Source organism: Gavia stellata, chromosome 25, assembly GCF_030936135.1.
Source record: "Gavia stellata isolate bGavSte3 chromosome 25, bGavSte3.hap2, whole genome shotgun sequence".
In the NCBI taxonomy this organism is placed as follows: domain Eukaryota; kingdom Metazoa; phylum Chordata; class Aves; order Gaviiformes; family Gaviidae; genus Gavia; species Gavia stellata.
In genome coordinates, this window is record NC_082618.1 from 11154373 (window position 1) to 11171698 (window position 17326).

Consider the following 17326-nt stretch of genomic DNA (forward strand, 5'->3'; position numbering starts at 1 on the left):
CCCTGCGCCCATACGTATCTTCCTAATAGTCTTGCTGTGCCACTACAGAAAGATTCATATCATGCATTAATAATTATAATGCTTCTTTGAATGACAGGGATGGCACTTGCTGTTCTAACTCACATGATTGCTCTCACATGATTGCTTTGATCTAATCCCAAGACTGGAGTCATCTTGAGCAGATATTGAGCTATCCCTGCCTTGAATCTCAAAAAAAGAGCTCTCCACATACTGTATTTTACAGCAAAACCCCCAAACAGCATCAGTCTCACAGGGCTTTTATTTATTTTTCCAGATTGTGAAATTGAAGGGTAAATATTACTGCTTGCAATACTGAAGACCGATCACTCGCCGAAGACAGACTGACAGACTGCGTTAGCTCCTATTCCTCACACCAGAGCTCCTCCAGTGAGCCTCAGACCTGACCCAGCAGCCTCCCACGTGGGCACAGCACCCCCGAGCACCTCTGCCTGTTCCTCCCAAGCCCTGACCTGTTGTCTCACCCTGTTATTCCAGTCCCACGGCACCCAAAAAGTTCTGCAGCTTCCCTCAGCCAAGAGCTGCAAACATCAGGTGAGTGCCAGGCTGCTTTAGCACAGCGACCAAACGACATCCCAAAACAAGCTGGTATGGTATGTCCATGTGTCAGTCAGAAGACACTGAAGAGCCACTGACATTAGAGAGCCATGTTGGCCGAAGCGCCTCAAAATAAACTTGTCTCACTGAGCAGCTTACAGCTGGGGGGAACCACCATCTGAGTGAGCTGGTTTCAAGCTAGCTCACGTATACAGAATCACAGAATCACTAAGGTTGGAAAAGACCCGTAAGATCATCAAGTCCAACCATCAACTAACACCACCATGCCCATACAGAATCACTGAGGTTGGAAAAGACCTGTAAGATCATCAAGTCCAACCATCAACTAGATGCTCCTCGGCCTGCTGTGTGGATGAACCCACGCTTCAGCTGCAATCCTGCCCCAGATCTACAGCAACGCCTCCATAAACCTCCTCAAAAGCAGCCACGCTGATCTCCGTTCTGGCTCTGACAGTCAGTGCAACTCAGGGCTGAATTTAAAACACATGGATATTCTCTTCTGGCCCCGTGCAAAGGGGTTGTTGGGATGCTGGGTTTTAAATGCAGATTGTCAAAACGATCCTTGCAGCAATTATGGTCTGTTGTATCAACAAGTCCTCAGGGACTCATCCACAGTCACGTGATTGACACATACACTATGCTATCTTGACACAGTATGGCACCTATCATGTTAATGTCTTTACCACGCACAAGCAGCGTCTGCATTAATGAAAGATGTATTCAGGAAAGGTCATTGGACATTTGCTGGTACTAGGCTTAGAAGTTTGTTAGATATTTACATACTGCATTAGCAAGCCATGGAGTTTCCACTGAGCAGTTCACCTCGCAAACACCCCTCTTAAAGCTGTTCTTCAAAAAATGTTTTCTCCACCTAAAAAACACCAATTCACAGTGACAGAAATAGTGCATCACTAATCTGGTAAATTGGTTCCTGACCTCTTTCAGGTCTAGAATAGGTTATACAAGCAGACACGTTGTTGAAGTTCAGATCATATTGAAGGCAAAAACTTCCACAGAAAGAAATTCTGAGGATGGGGTTACCTACCCTGCCAATGCACCACTGCTGGCAGGTACTTTCCATCACACGAGCTCAAAACACATTGCAAATACAAATGAACTGAGGTCTCAAGACCAAGCTGTCAGCAGGTAACTGCCATTATACCCACTCTGATCAAAAATGTCAGACCACAAGCAGGCAGGCAGTTGGCTGCAGACTGGGAAATGAAGCCCAGAGTTCTGGTTTCGAACTAGGCTTTGAACATTTCGTATTTTAGTGGTTTCCGACTCTTCATCTTCACTGCCTCTTTCCCCACACGGACATACACTCCTGGCAGGTGGTATTCGTCCAGCTCACGCTTGGCACACTCGGATGTTCTTGACAAACCAGGCCAGCAGCACGGTGCCACGGGGCCCCAGGGACGAGCACACCGGAGGACAGGTTGAGGGCCTGATGCTTTATTCAGGCAGGCCAAGCCTGGAGAGTTTGGGGGAAAATAAAGCGAAATAGGAGGGAGAGGAAACAGAACAGTCTGCTGGTTAGATTCTTCCCTTCACCTCCAGAAGTGATGGCCAGTTCAGATGTCCTACTGTGAAGGGCAGTGTGGGGACAGTTCATCATCATGCAGAAAATGAACTGTTTGAGATACCAGGTTGAACATCTATAGAACAAACTGAGGTGTATCAAGTTCGTAGCGGTTCCTGAAAATCTCTGCTAAATCTGGCTTCCCTTAGAAAAAGCCTAGAACATCTGTCTGCAGGGAAAATGTGATTGAAAGCCACTATTTGTTTTCGTTAACAAAACAGTCTTAAAGACAGGATTTCTTCTAAACACAAAAGACAAAGAGGAGCAAACTATTTAAAAATAATTCAGCAACAGACTTGGGAACATCCTTGTGAGGACTGAAATGAAATGTAGCCCTGGAAGCTTGAACCATAGAAGCAATGCATAAATTGGGAGTGCTGGGCTCTTCAGTCTTACTTCCATTAAATAGAAAACCACTGGAAATTAACCTGTTAGTGCATGGCGGCAGCACGTCACCTGTCTCATATGAAATCACACCATGTTTCGCTTATGACGAGGAAAGGGAGTTGAGGGAGGTGGAGGAAGGTACGGGGATGGAAAAAGGGGGAGGCAGAGAAAGTTAAAAAAAAATAAAAATCTCTGCCTCAGCAAAAGTTTTCATTAAAATTTTAGACAAATGATCTCTGTGTCCTTCTCCCATGCTGCCTGGGGCTCCATGCTATTTCTATGCAAATAACAACCTCGTGGTTTATATCTTATTATTTCCACCGGAGCTGCGGCGACATGACCCGAGACGTGTGTGAGGTAGACAGCGAAAGAGAGAGAGGGAGAGAAAGAGAGGGAGAGGGAGGGAGAGAGATGGAGTGGCTGCTTGCTGAAGTGTGAAAAAATATTGTCAGGAGTGAGCGGCAAGAACAAAAAAAAAATTGCAGGGATAACGTGTTTATTTCAGCCCCTCTCCCCATGTGAACCAGCACCTTTTAAAATTCATTGGGCATCAGGCGATCATGCACAATCCATCTGCTTTCACTTTATCATTTGCATTTCATGCCTCCTGGCTTTTGATGTGCTGATACTTTGATGCAGTCAGGAGACGCGCATTATCATTATTTCAATTTTCAGGGGGGTCAGCGGGCTCAGCACAGGCGCGCGCACATGCTCACAGGAGAGGAATGAAATGTCATTTCCACCTCTCCACCCCCTGCTGAAATGCAATGGTGAAGACAAAAGGGGGACAGATGAAATGCAGCCCTGGTGCCCCACATGCAGAGCACTGTCCCCACCACAGAGCACCACACCTTTTCCCCAGGTCTCTCCCTCGCCCGTCGGTCTGGGCTATAAACAAAGACAGCTTCATCAGGAGCAGAGGGAAACCTTGTACAGCTCTTGCGCAGTTTCTTGTCACCCCTGACAGGCAACAGGGCTGAGAGACTCCTTAAACCCGCCTGATATCAGGTGTCTTACAGCGATATGCCTCTCTACTTACAAAGCAGTGACACGGACGCAGTGAACAGCCAGCACGTGATTAGTCAGCCCCCAGAACCAAACATTAGCTTCAGCTAAAAATGATATTGACCTTGAGCTCATCATCTAAGTTATAGGTTACAGTCTGGTTTTGGCAGCTGGACCTTTCCCTCTACACCTAAACCCTCAGGCTGGTTTTACATAATGATAATGAACAAGACCAGCAACAGATCTGCTGGCACGTAATGTTCGTCACAGTCCCCCTCTGCTCCCCCTGTAAATTAAAAAGAATCCAGTATTTCACAGGAAAAAAAATTAAAAAAAAAAAAAAAAAAATTAAACAACTTTCCAGAAAAAACCTCACTGCTCTCTGAAAGCTCCATTGCTGCAGAAACATTTTTGCACTGCACATTCTCTTCCGGCAGAGAGAAGACATTTTGAAGATGTGTATGCAGACAAGACTATGTGCAAGCTTTGTACAGCATCCTCTATGAAGACGGTATTTAAAAGACTGCAATGGAAAAAATTGTCCCCAAACCCTGACACCTAATTGAGAAAAGCTAAAGGAATATTTGCATGCAACTGTGTTAGAAAACATTCAGTTCCAACTGTCATGCAAGGTAGCAGATTCCATTTATTTATTTTTGTTTCAGTCGTGATCTCTCCTCAAGACCCTGCCAGCTGGATTAATGACCTTCTAATTCCCAGGAAGTAAAGCACTGACTTTGCTGCACAGGGCTCTTCTCACCATCCACTCTAAGGGAACAAGAAGCAGCAAGGCTTGCTTGCTCCACAGAGAAAAACTACAATAGGTTTCCACCATGAGACCCTTCTGGAGTCTTATTCACACGAATGAACAAGAACACATCATATATCATGCCCAAACAGCCTCTGCACTTCTACAAGGGAAGACTTTGCTTAATTGGCCCCTGGCTGATAGTGACCTGACTTCTAGCCAAAAGAAAATTCAAACTGTCCATCTAAATTCAAGGGACAAGTGTTTAACAGTTCACATATAAGAAGAGGGAGACAGAGAATAAGTCTGAAGTAGATACTGCCTCCGTGGCAGGATGATGCAAATGCATTGGCATTCACCATTTGCTTCACACCCTCCTTAAGACCTCCGCTGGACTGAGCTTGGTCGTTTCAGGTTAGCACTGGACATCATTTCACTACTTCAGACATACTTCTGGGACACAATTATAGCTGGATCTGTTCAAGAGGCTCTGACCAGAACTGCAGGGACTGGAAAACGAAGATCATATGAACTAGCAAGACACATCACACAACATCCAGGAATGAGTGGGGATTCCCAGTCTCCCACTATTCAAGGACAGGTAAACTTATTGTTGGGTCTGGGCTTAGCTGTCTTACTGGGAAAGCTGGGTAGGATGCAATAGGTTCCTCCTTTGCCTGACCTTTAGGCAGGTAGAGGTTCAGTGCCTACATAAAAATATATGCCTTTCCAACAGAGCAGGGAGGAGAGAGAAGGACACAAGGGATTATTCAGCCCATTGAAATTCTTGGGATGGGATAAGTTGTGCCCAGAAAGCATCTCCTTCCGCCTACACCTGCTGACAGATGTCAGGCGCTTAATTTAGACTAAATCCTTAATTGTTAAGTGCCTAAAATTTAGTGAGCTCAATCTAGTCCTATAAAAACAAACATTCACTCCACGGGTAGAGAGTGCAGTTAAACCGGGGAAGAAGAGAGCAGAAGAGGACTAAACAGACTGGCCCTGCCATCTGGGAAACTCTGCAGGGCCCCGATCCCCAACAAATGACAGCTGGAACCAGGCAACTTACTCCACTTCAGCAAGCACTAAACTGACTCAATTTCTTTTTAAAGGATGGATCTTCAAATGTCTCTCTTCCTTCCATTGATGTAGGTGTGTGTGATGTGTGTAAGAGATCTAACTGAGGGTGCTGCATCCTAGAGTTGATAGGATCAATGCTTCATTTTCTGCAGAGCCCCCTTTATTCAAGGGAATAATTCAACGAGAGACTATTTTCCTTTTATCTCCCATTGTCAGGCAGGCACTCCTTGAAACGCAGCTTGCGATGAAGCACAACCACCCCAGGTGCTGGAGAGTGCCTAAGAACAAAGCTGCACAATGGGGAAGGGCACTCGCGCCCGCACAATCCTAACTCCCACGTAAACAAAGCCCTCAGTGAGAGGGACAAGAGTGGAGTCGGCTGCGAGCCGTGTCTGCTACAGACAAGGAGCTGGAGGCTGTGATATTAATAGGCTTGGGGCAGCAAGGGAGAAAAACCACCTCTGGAGGGGAAAAAAAAGAAGAGCCACTTTAGTAGTGAAAGCAGTAAGTTTTCTTACAGCCCGAGTTATTCCTCCCTGCCCCCAAAGCTGAGATTTCCAGCAGGTCTGACCCCTTGAAAATCACCATCCACACACTCTTTCTCAGGCTTCAGTGCTCCCCCAGTATTAATGCAATGCTGTGGATGGCTGAAAGTTCAGGGTGATTCTGGCCCATGTATTTTGAAACACAGTCTTCCAGACACTGGAAACAGCCCTGTTTCCTCTCTCACAGTACACAGTGGGTGGGAGAAGATGCTGCTCAGTCAGTGGGCTTCTCCACTTCTGTTATTTAGTCACTGCACACAACCTATGCTAAAAGCTGCTTCTCCTTCTTCCCCTTCACCTGGTTCATGCTCAAGCCCTTAAATCTGCAGTTCTGCCTAGGTCCCCTGCCAATCTCCAACCAGGACGCCTGGAATAGTGCCTCTGGCTGTCAATACGATGTTCTCATCAAGAACACCAGGTGCATGAAAGGACTGCCTTCTGACCAGAGAGAAAAGAAAAAAGAAAACAGGCTGCAAAGGCATGAAAGCTTCACAGCTGCTGCCCTGTGTCAGTTCTCCTCCTTGATTGGGAGAGAAGGGAGAAAAGCAAGACAGGTATAGTGGTGGCAGTTCCTTGAGTCTCCGGCAGAACTCGCAGAAACACCAACTCAATTCACACAGCTCTGAAGACTGAAATGCAAAGACTTACTTTGTTGAGAGCTCCACAGCCAGTCAGGATTATATGAGAGTTCTCAACCTGGATAGTCCTCTGACCTAGCCGAACAAGGTAAGCCCCAATTCCAATTGCCCGACATGTAACCTTAAAAAAAAGAAAAAAAGAAAAAAAAGAAATGACATTGATTCCTGTCTTACCACACAGCCAAAACCTATCGATTCAAACATCTAGATAAAACTAGGCATGTTTGTATTACAAGGTTATAAAATCTACTCTCACTGCAGAACTCCAGAATCTATTTTTTTGAAAAACACAGTATCCGAACATAGCTGTATTTTATTTAAAAAAAAAAGAGAAGCAGTAACTTACAGACTGAGCAAACATGAAGGCAAATGACTGTTTTCTAAAAGTGTTTTAAATTTAGTCTGAAAGGGACCCAGCCCTGTAATGGTGCCAGTAGCGTTGCTCAAAGCCTACAGGAGCCAATTTACATCAACCAGAAGTCTGATCCCAGATGTATCTTCTGGATATCACTGCAGGATTTTTAGCTGAAACAGACAATACAGTTTGAAGAACAGAAAGCAGTGGGGGATTACCAAGTTGATGGTGATAATACTCTCATAGGCTAAAGATGATTCTCCAGCAATCATGCCAGATCCTCTGAGGTTCTCTATTCCAAGTCCGTCTTCCTTTCCAATAATATCAGTTATCTTATACCTGAGGGAGACACATACAGCCTTTGAGTCACAAGGTCCAGTGATTTGCTGAATCAGTTTGCTACGAAGAAAATGAAAAGTGACTAAATATCATTAAGGCTCCAAAGAGTAATGTGCATAAAACCCGGCCAGGACCTGTATGTACATGGGCTCATTCTGCAGCCTTGCTGAACACCATGTAATAGTCCTACATATGAGCAGCCAAAGCAGCACTGCAAAGAAAAAACGCCAAGGGAGAGGAATGCCTGTGAAAAGTGTTCTGTCATTCCCACAGGACGTGAGGAGCAGGCTGATTATAGGAAAAAGGGCAAGAAAGGAAGAGAATGCAGTCAAAAGGAAAAAGAAATAGAACAAGAGGTTATAATGAGGCTCTTACCTTTACTTTCTTCTTTCATGCCTTCCTTCCCAGCACGGTCCCTTCCTACTCAGCGCTCTCAGACTAGCTATCTTTTCCACTAGGCCCTTGCTAAGCAAAGTACTTGAGCATGTACTTAAGCGCTTCACTGAAGAGAGCCACTGGCTTCCCCACCACACACACACAGGCACGCACACATCCCTGCACCCAGCACCGTCCTTTTGTTCTTTCAGAGCTTGCCAGTCTGCAAACTAGGCTTTTTTTTTTCTTCCTAAGCACATTCTTCTCCCTCTGCCCAGGACCACCACTGCAGCTGCACTCTAGCTCTGAAAGCTTCTTTGTACCTCATTTTCAGATGTGCTACCTTTGGGATGTAGCTGGGAAGACACCTAGAGTAGATGTGTGTGGAAAACCATAGGCTGTAATGCAGTTTAGTGCAAGAAAAGCAGCCCAACCCTTCAAAACGCATGCAGGGCTTAGTCTTCACTTGGGAATTCTTTTATCCTTTCTACAGAATCTAGCAGAAAAGTAATTTTCAAAATTAAGACTGCAAGTCTTTGGGCAAGAATCATTGCCCTGGTCATTCAGTGTTTACCACTGCAGGACCCTCAGTCCTGACTTGGGCCCCTAGGCAGTGGGAGTCAGCACGGCACCACCTCATACCAGGCATGTCATGATACAGCTTTCAACTCTCTTGTTCCATGCTCTGACCACACACAGCTATGGCTTTTTACACAGCGGGACCCTAAAGAATGTCCTAGCTGAAGACGAGGACATGACATGCATCACCTTGTATACTCAGGGATGAATAGAAAGCTTTTCATTCTGACCTGTCTGTGCTTACCTGGACTCTCCATTGTCCTCCACATGTTCACAGTGAACTGAGTTCAGGGCACTGACTTTCTTATAGTCTTGAGGAGTCAGGTACAAGTATTTGTATCCCTGCAGGGAAAAACAGTTCATTCATCTCATTCCCACCTGTAGTCCCTTCCCAATCCCCAATAACAGCTTCCAAAAAGAAAGTTTCAAGGGAGCAGAATTTAATTCCAAATAGCGGTAAGAACATCCTCTCTCAACATCGGAGCTCCAGCTGAGGTCAGTGAAAGCTAGGGATATTTTCAACACTTAGCACTAACTCACTCTGGATGCCAATCCTGCTGTCTGAGAGATCCCATACCAAGGGGAACTTTGGACCTGACAGTCTGGCAAATATTTACCCTCACCTCTATTAAAAGAGGCGGTGTAAAAATAAGATTCTTTGTGAGCTATTGCAGAGTTCCACCTCTGATTCCTGTGCCTCCTTACCTTGTATGGGTCATCTGGGTCTTCCCAAGCTACATGGAACATGTGCCGAATCTCCTCAGCCAAACCAATCCTGGCTCCACTGTTGGCAGCCACATAGATACGGGGGATGCCATGTGTTCGAGCAAGCTCTGAAGCCCTCAGGAACAGCATGTCCTCTTGAGGCCCGAAAGAACCTATTCGGTATGTAATGTCATTGCCAATGACAATGATATCACGGCCTTCTGGATACTCGGGGGTCTTGAGAGTCATCTTCCAGGCCACCATCCCAATCTGCAATCAAAGAGCAGAGAACAACAAAAACTAAATGTATGCCTTCAAGATGTGAAAGAGGGGAATCACAGAGGGGCCGTTTTTCTGATGTGCATTGCACTTTGTGTATTTTCTTTGGGAACTCTGGCAACAGCAGCTCTGATATGCACCGCCAGTGGAGAGCACAGCTGGCAGGACCTCATCCTCTCCACACTCACTGGAGCACATCCTCTATCGCTCTCTTCCCACCCAAGACACTAATACTGGCCCTCCCTCCCCCCATTCAGGGATTTGTCACAGGTCCAAAAGACATTCTGCAAGTGCCCCTCTCGCAGGGTGCTGCGTTTATTCCGTGTGCCAGAGCTCCCAGGGTGAGGACGGATGTGCTGCTGCACAGGACTCCTGACCATCTGCTTAGGCTTACCCAGACATCACCCCAGAACCTCATCACCCTGGTTCTCTCTCATCCTGCCCTCATTTTAATAACCGCTTTATTCCATAACTACCTCCATTTTTTTTTCTGTCCTTCCTTTCATTTCTTGGGCTCTTCCCTTTTTCCTTCCCAAATATTGCAGCAGTTTCTTTCCAAACCTGCCTGGATAAGTAATGCTTTTTGCTGCATATTTTTCTTTTTAAAATCACCGGATGATCTCTTCTGGCCCATCTTATGGAGATCAGCAACACCTGTACCCTGAATCTCCCATCTCTCAGCTGCCGCGTATCACTGCGCAAGGGAGTTGGCCATCCTGGAATGCCATTAACAGATGGAAATAGCAGCGTCCCTTGAAAGCCACATGCATCACCCAGTCTCCGCTTGCCCAAGGATCATAAGCTCTGAGTACACATTCCTCAAGCCGATTGCACATCCTCTGCAATCAGGAGGGTTGAAACTCTCATTGTGGAGACTCTGAATTCTGAACATGATGAACTAAAGCGGGAGGGGGAGAGGGGAGAAGCAGCAGATAGATACGTGCCATTTAATCCAAATCAAAATGGCACAATACACAGTTGAGATCCAATCAGCATCTGCAATAAGATATGCCATAATAGGCTCATTAAAAAAAAAATAAAAAGGCAGAGGAATTAATCAAAGGGTCATTGGAAGTAAAGCAAGCAGCAATCCAAAAATATTACAACCCGCCTCTGACAGATCCTTCCCTTACACTCCCCTTTTGAGAGCTGAGATTGCAAGTTAACAGAATGATGGTGTTTCAGTTCACCTTCTCCTTGGTCTCAGTTTCATCCACTGCTATTTTGACTGGTATATCATATGGGATTAATTTGTTTGCCTCTGAATATTTGCAGATTTACAGTTACATCTTAGCATCCAACTGCTGTGCTTGGAAGAGAGAGATACTGAGAAGTTTCAAAGACAGAAGCATAAATCCCTAACAGTCAGTGGGATGCTTTGCTAAAATACCAATATTATAGCAAAATTAAAGGGGCAAGTTGTAATGCCGTGAAACAAGTGGATGCAGCTGTTGGTCAGGCACACAGACCAAAAGCGTGTGCAAAGAGACCAGGGGTCACACAGACAACCAGTCCAGAGTCTGGAAGAGCAACCTAATTCATCCCAAACAAACCCACACAGCCAGAGGGGTTCCTTGGACTTCTGCTCTTCTACCGCTGGACTTTCATAGCAAGAAAAGGAAGAGTAAAGGTGAAAAAAGGAGAAGAAAAGTAAGCTTTGGCCCTCTGACCTGACCGTTGCAGGAAAAGAGATGCCAGGGACTGGATTCTGTGCCTCTGTTCTAACTCTCAACTGTGGGCAAGCTTGCCATTACAAACATCAGGTTAAAAAAAGACTGCAAATCCAAAGTTAAAGGCTTCAAGACTAGTCTCTAAGAAATAAGGGATGCCCATCTATGCCCTGTCACCTACTGCAGCTCCATTCTTTACTGTGTTTCACAGGCTTATTCTTTTTCTGCCATAATAACTAAAATCTTTAAGCGGGCCCTTACCAAATCTTTCTAACATCACCTCAGAAACCAGCTTTATTGACAGAAACCCACAGGGAAGATGGGATAATATTCTCATTAAAATTGCACCATAAACTTCTTCCAAAATAGCCCAGAAGTAACACTAATTTACAGGGGTTTTGCCTAAAGTATCTGTTTCCTTCCAGCTACACTGATGCCATCAGCCAGGACCACACCAGGAGGCTTCAAGCACCATCAGATGAACACAAGCTACACGAGCAACAGGAGAAGTGCCCAGGCTTTGCACTTGCTCAATACTTGTCACCGCAGTAAACTGCAAGATAGAAACACATGAAGACACTGCCAGAAACCTAGACCATAACCACAACATACTGGAAGTAAAATCCTAGCACCCTCAGAGCTCACATGTGAGGCAGATGAATTAACACTTGCTCCAGGGCTTAGGGACTAGTGACCGAGCTCAGTTAGTATCCAGGACTGGTCCAACAGTCTGTCTCACCTACCAAGATGTACGAGATTTTCCTCACTTGCATCAACTTGATGATTTTTGACAGTACAGAAAACATGCAAATTAAAAGCATTTCCTATTTAGAAAATTCAAATTGTAACAGAAGTCTTGGATCGTGTATCCTCTACATAAGTAAAATCCCTTTTGCTAATGCTCACCAGTAGGAAAAACTATCTAGCCAGGGCACAGTAAGAACAAACTCTTGAAAACAGTTTATAGCTGATAAATATGGAGCAACCATATGTGGTTTAAGAAAGAAAAAATAAATGCACCACTTTATTAACCTGTGTGTCTTTTTCCCTCCCCAATACATAGTGTGTTTTGTGCCATTTATCCAGTAATAAAAATCACAGGGCACAACTCAGGATTTTTTTTGCTATGAACAATGTAGATTCCGTTTAAATTTATGGGTAGTGGAGGATAGCTTTCTATTTCAGAAAAAAAAAAAAAAAGATGAGCTTTTTAAGTTAACGGTAGCATGCCAAAAAAATGGAGAGTTCACAGGTTAATTAGACAGGCTGAGCTAATCACCTAAGAGCACTGTCAGAACAATAATGGGTGATGGTAAGCGGCAGTGGCTTCAAAACGGGCTCTTTTTAAGAGCCAGCACCGTTCGGAAGTGCTTCTCCTGCCACGGCTCTACTCCCAGCACACCCAGGAATGAAGAAGAGAAGGAGGAAAAAATAAAAGCAGGAACCGTCTAATTTAACTGGTTTTATGTTGGCAAAATGATTTGTGCCACAGTATTTCCATAAGAAGTGGGACCATTATTCTCCTGTAGGAACACATTTGGTTTGAAAAGTATCACTGGACAGAACGTGAAAATCAAACCAGATGAATTATTCACAACCTCCGATCAGAAGTGATCATTATTTCTGATGTTCCAAACTGTGATTAGGATTCAGTGCTCAGATGTCATTTGCTCCCTGAATAGCACCAGCAATGCAGAATTGCATGACACATATATATTACACACAAGTTTTATATATATAATTTTATACACACCTTCTCCCACTAGATCTTTGGCTTAATGTAACCATTAACAGATAGTAAAAACCTGGTATTAACTAACGTTCGTTTTCATGGTGCTCATAAATGCCATTAGTTTGACACACAGTGTCAACACTAATCATGGCCTAAAATTAACACCAAAATTGACTTCAACATTAATTGCGCTATCGATGTGAACAGTAATACACACACTGATGCAGTTACAAATTGACTGCTAGTGGCAGCCAGAGCTGTTGACAACAGGCACCGAGGGGAATGGGGAAGAAACCGATCCCAGCCTCCCTCCTGAAAGCACAACGGACTCCGAACGAAGGGAAGCCAACGCAAATGGTGGCTGCTGCTCAGGCAGAGGGAGCTTTTAAGCCTCTTTCTAGCAGGATCTGTAATTCCTGGAGAAGCGCAGCTGACAGAAAACCTGATGTAAACGAGAACAGCTTATTATTTGACAGCACCTACGCTTGAGCCATGCCAATTGTCCTGGTTTATTTTATTTCTCTCACAACAAGGACGATGCTTGAGCCAAGCACTTTATGCTATGCTTCATTTTATTTATTTATGTCCAGATTTGGAAACCTGAATGTGGGTCTTGATACCTCTAAGCAGGACAACTGAACTTACAGAACCCTGACAATTTTGTCTTGTTCCCATTCTGTTGCATCTGTATCATATGTAAGTTTTGTATGTAAAAAATATATATAAAACATGAATACATTTGTATGTCAGTATTTATTACATACAAAAGTTATAATAAGAAAGTAAATGCAACAGTTGTAGCGGTCTAGCATGTGAGCACTGGCAATGCCGAAGCTGAACATTAACGAAAGTACATTTCTCCCCCGCTGCGCACGCGCCTTCTGACACGGTTAAATCAAGGAACACGTGCTTTATTCCCCCTTCACAACCTCTGTCTTTTCTGGAGGTAAACCAGTGTCCACTGACCCCAGGATGCTGAATCACTCTGCTGCGTACCCAGGGACAAGGTGCGTTTTATAAAGGGAACAAAGACATCCCCAGAAATTTTACTTGATGCAGAGGTAGCAATTTTGGTATTTCATCATTCAAATCTGATGCCCAGAACTTCAGATCTAAAAGAGAGACACTCTGCACTTGTACTGTGACCAAAAGCTGTAAAATTTTTATCTTCAGCTTGAACCAACTCCCAGAAAAAGGGCATGATGCACGTCGTTTGCTAGAGGCATTCAGACTTAATGCCTTGACAAGGGTGGAGTGCCAAAACCCAGGATTCCTTCATTCTCTTCTTGGCTCTGAAAAAGGTGCCATTCAGCGATCAAAGCAGTGGTCGCAGGCGGCACAGCCAAGCACACGTTGGCATGGTTCTTCTGAACAGCACGCGGCCAAGTGGATGAGAGGTGGGGAGAAACGGTTCCAGGATGAGCTGTGACCAAGTCTTGCTCAGTAAAAGGCGGCATGCAGTACAGCGGACTGAAGGAGACGTGAATTCGTACTGTCTTGGTTCCCTGCGCTAGACCAAAGGGCACTCGGATGGCAAGCCAGGAAGCAAACCAGCAAAAGGCTGGGTGATGTTCAGGGAAAGCGGATGGACGCAAAGAGCACCAAAAGAAAAGCTCAAAAAACCTGTTAAAGACAGTGTAAAGGTAGTTTTTACTGCACACACATCCGTGTTGCAAGGTATGAAGCTTGCACAGTGTCTCTTGGGGATAGCAATAGGCATAATGCTGAACCCGAACCAAGTTCTCTATCAAATTCAAGTTCCTGCTGCAAGCCCACAAAATCAGCTGTGAGCAACACTACCGGCTTTTTTCACCAAAACAAAAGCATTTTTGATGAAGCTTTCCAAACTACACAATAAATAACTTCTCCCTAGGCAGAGTGTAAGGCTTGAAAACTGCAGCTGAAATAGTTTGCATCTGGTGAAGTTACAAACAGATGAAGATATATTACAGTGAGTGACAGAAAACCTTGATCAGGAGCTTTCTTGTAGGCAAGAACTTTCTTGTCTACAGTATCCATATCATCCATATACACACACGTGTTCAAACATATATATCAAAATAGAGAATAAAACTCTGCACCACCACTTATATCTCTGATCTAGTAATGCTTGTATTGGAGGATTTTAAAACCCTTCAAGAAATTTGGAGCTCTAGCTGCTCTTTGAATAAGACATGATTTGGGCGGTCACTGCTTTCAGCGTCCTCTGAGAGCCTCACCTGTGATGTGTGGGGTTATTTCCTGCCCAAGAACTTGACTTTTGTAAAGCGTTAACAAATATCACAAACACTTATTAGAGGTGTGATTTAAATGTAAAAAACTGATAAAAGAATTACAAGAAAGGTAACAACATTAAAATTCTGTATTTGTTTGATTGTATTATGAAATTCAACAGTCATATCTGATTATAGAAAAAAAAAAAAGGATTTACTTATAACCTTCCAAAAAGTCATCGTTTAAATAATGATAAATTCTAACTCAAATGTATATGTTAGAGACTCATAACCTCTGGTTCTGTAAGGAAAGTCTTTTCAAATCTTGAACTTCTAGTATGGCTCTAGCATACAGGTACCTTTTCAAAAATCAGGCCATGGGAGATACCACGTCTACAACACTGTGAGAAACAGCACATTGGAGATACTGATCTGCATGAATATTAACCCTTCAAACAATTCAAGGTATTACACAGTACTCCTGCTTAACTGTACAGCCACTGTTCAGCTAAGGAGATGCTCCACATACACTGGGACTTGCATCCATCCCAAGTCTGACAGAGTTGAGAAGACCCCCCGCACCAGTCCCATCCTCCCATGCACACATCTGCTACTCTTAAAGTTCCATTAAATGAGCTGGGCATATAAGCGAGAAAAAAAAAAAATCAGCTTGCAGTGATGCTAGAGGGACCCTCTTAATTTGTATTATATTCCACTTGTCAATAATATAAACATAATAAACAATAATATAAATCATAATAAAAATATAATTTGTATTATATTCCACCTTTTACTAAAAATAACACTCTTCACCATGACAAAAACACGCTCTGTCCTGATCCCTACCCCATGTCTCATTGTGACCTCTGAGAATCTTATTGATAGGGGCTAAAATTATTCTGCCAAAGGACGATCACCTTCAGAAATTGCATCACGAGTATTTCAGATCAGGAGACACCACTTGCCGTGCGGCACAAATAGTTGTCCAGCTTCCCTGTTATTTAAACCCATTCCTACTGCCAGAAGAGCCTTCAGGTCAGGATTGTTCCCAGAACTCATCAAGATGAAGGGTTGGGAAACCCAAAGAGAAACAACTATTTTTACAGTAATCTCTGGGAAAAATAGTGGTGGGGCTGGGGCGGGGGGAGAAGATTGCACGGGCATTTTCCTTCACCTTCATGTGAATCCACTGACTTTGCTGTCACCCATTCTCTGCTTTTCCTCAAGTACTTACCATCTGCCATAAGTAGCCCAGCGGATGTTTTAATACCCTGCGCCTGTCATAAAATGCAGGGACATGGGGTGACAAAGCAGAACATGCAGTTCAGCTATTAAGCTTTGCTTGTATAAAATTCATTAGCTACACCTTTCAGCCCCAGGCAATCCAGGGAGCTGCCAAAGCAGAGTTTCAGCAGCCCTCTGCCCACCGCCGTCCTGAATTTCACCTGGCCAAACCTTCCCACATTCACAAGGAAGGGTGCCTGCCAACGCTCCAGCTAACAGCTCTGATTATGGATTATTTCTGATCCTCATGCTACTGAGAAGGAAAAACTGTGACATCTAGTGCCAATAGGGAAAACGACACATTTTACATGGACACTGCATGAGACTGAGATGAAGGGTAATGTGGGGTGTTGCTGCAGGCACTCCTTACACTCACTTTCTCCTTGTCCTTGAAGATTAGTTGGGTCTTATCAGCAGATGGTGCAGTCCTAGTGCCAGAGGATCACGGTAAATGGTAGTCAAAATAGATAAAATGCCATAGAAAAACATCAGAATGCCCAGCTCAAGAATGACAATATATTGAGGTCTCCAACAGGCTGAGGGAATTACCTTTTCACACTAAGATTTCAGCTAATATGCTAATCTTCGGAACAAAGCTGTCTTCAATGGGCATTTGAAGAGGGTGTCACTACATTATAAGTTGTGTCTTCAGCAGAGCTGCTGCAACCGACACATTTTTAAATACCGTGCTAGTTGCCATACGCTTCTGAACTCTAGCCCTGTTCACTTGTCTGTGTTCACACAATTTCTGACTCTTTCAGGGATTTCCCCATTTTCGCACGGCCACATAACTACAGAGCAACATCAGAGGCTTAGATGACAGGCAGGACAGAGGTGAGCTGCCAGGGCAAAAGGCTCCCAGAGGATGGCCACCAGCTCCTCTTATGGTGGTATGAACTTAAAATTTTCTTCTTGAAGATATTTTAGAGTAAAATGCATAAGATTACAAACAACTACAAATGTTTTTTTTTTCCTCCCACCTATATAAACTCTGTACATTTCAATGGTCCATGTCTACCTTAAGAGTCAGACTGGAGTCAGGCTGAGCATCCACCTCTGGTGCTTAGTTCTTGATATGCTCACAGTTGTACAATAAATTATACCCCATTTGTCCCAAAGTCTATTTAGTCTTTACTTAGGTGCATTAGAAGGGAGCTATCGACTGGTGTTTGATTCTGCTGATAAAATGCTGTCGTCTTCAGCTCCCTTCTAC

At 44.1% G+C, this 17326-nt stretch overlaps 1 protein-coding gene across 4 annotated transcripts in view; it reads right to left on the minus strand.

Annotated features, from left to right (window-relative positions):
• ACACA (acetyl-CoA carboxylase alpha) overlaps positions 1–17326 on the minus strand; it is a 130468-nt gene that overhangs the window by 41723 nt on the left and 71419 nt on the right. For all 4 annotated transcript variants that reach the window (XM_059829105.1, XM_059829103.1, XM_059829104.1 and 1 more), the window contains 4 exons: positions 8936–9205; positions 8475–8572; positions 7156–7276; positions 6593–6703 (listed from right to left, as the gene is read on the minus strand). In XM_059829105.1, the coding sequence (XP_059685088.1) occupies positions 6593–6703; positions 7156–7276; positions 8475–8572; positions 8936–9205 (600 nt within the window). The remainder of the gene's footprint in view (positions 1–6592; positions 6704–7155; positions 7277–8474; positions 8573–8935; positions 9206–17326) is intronic.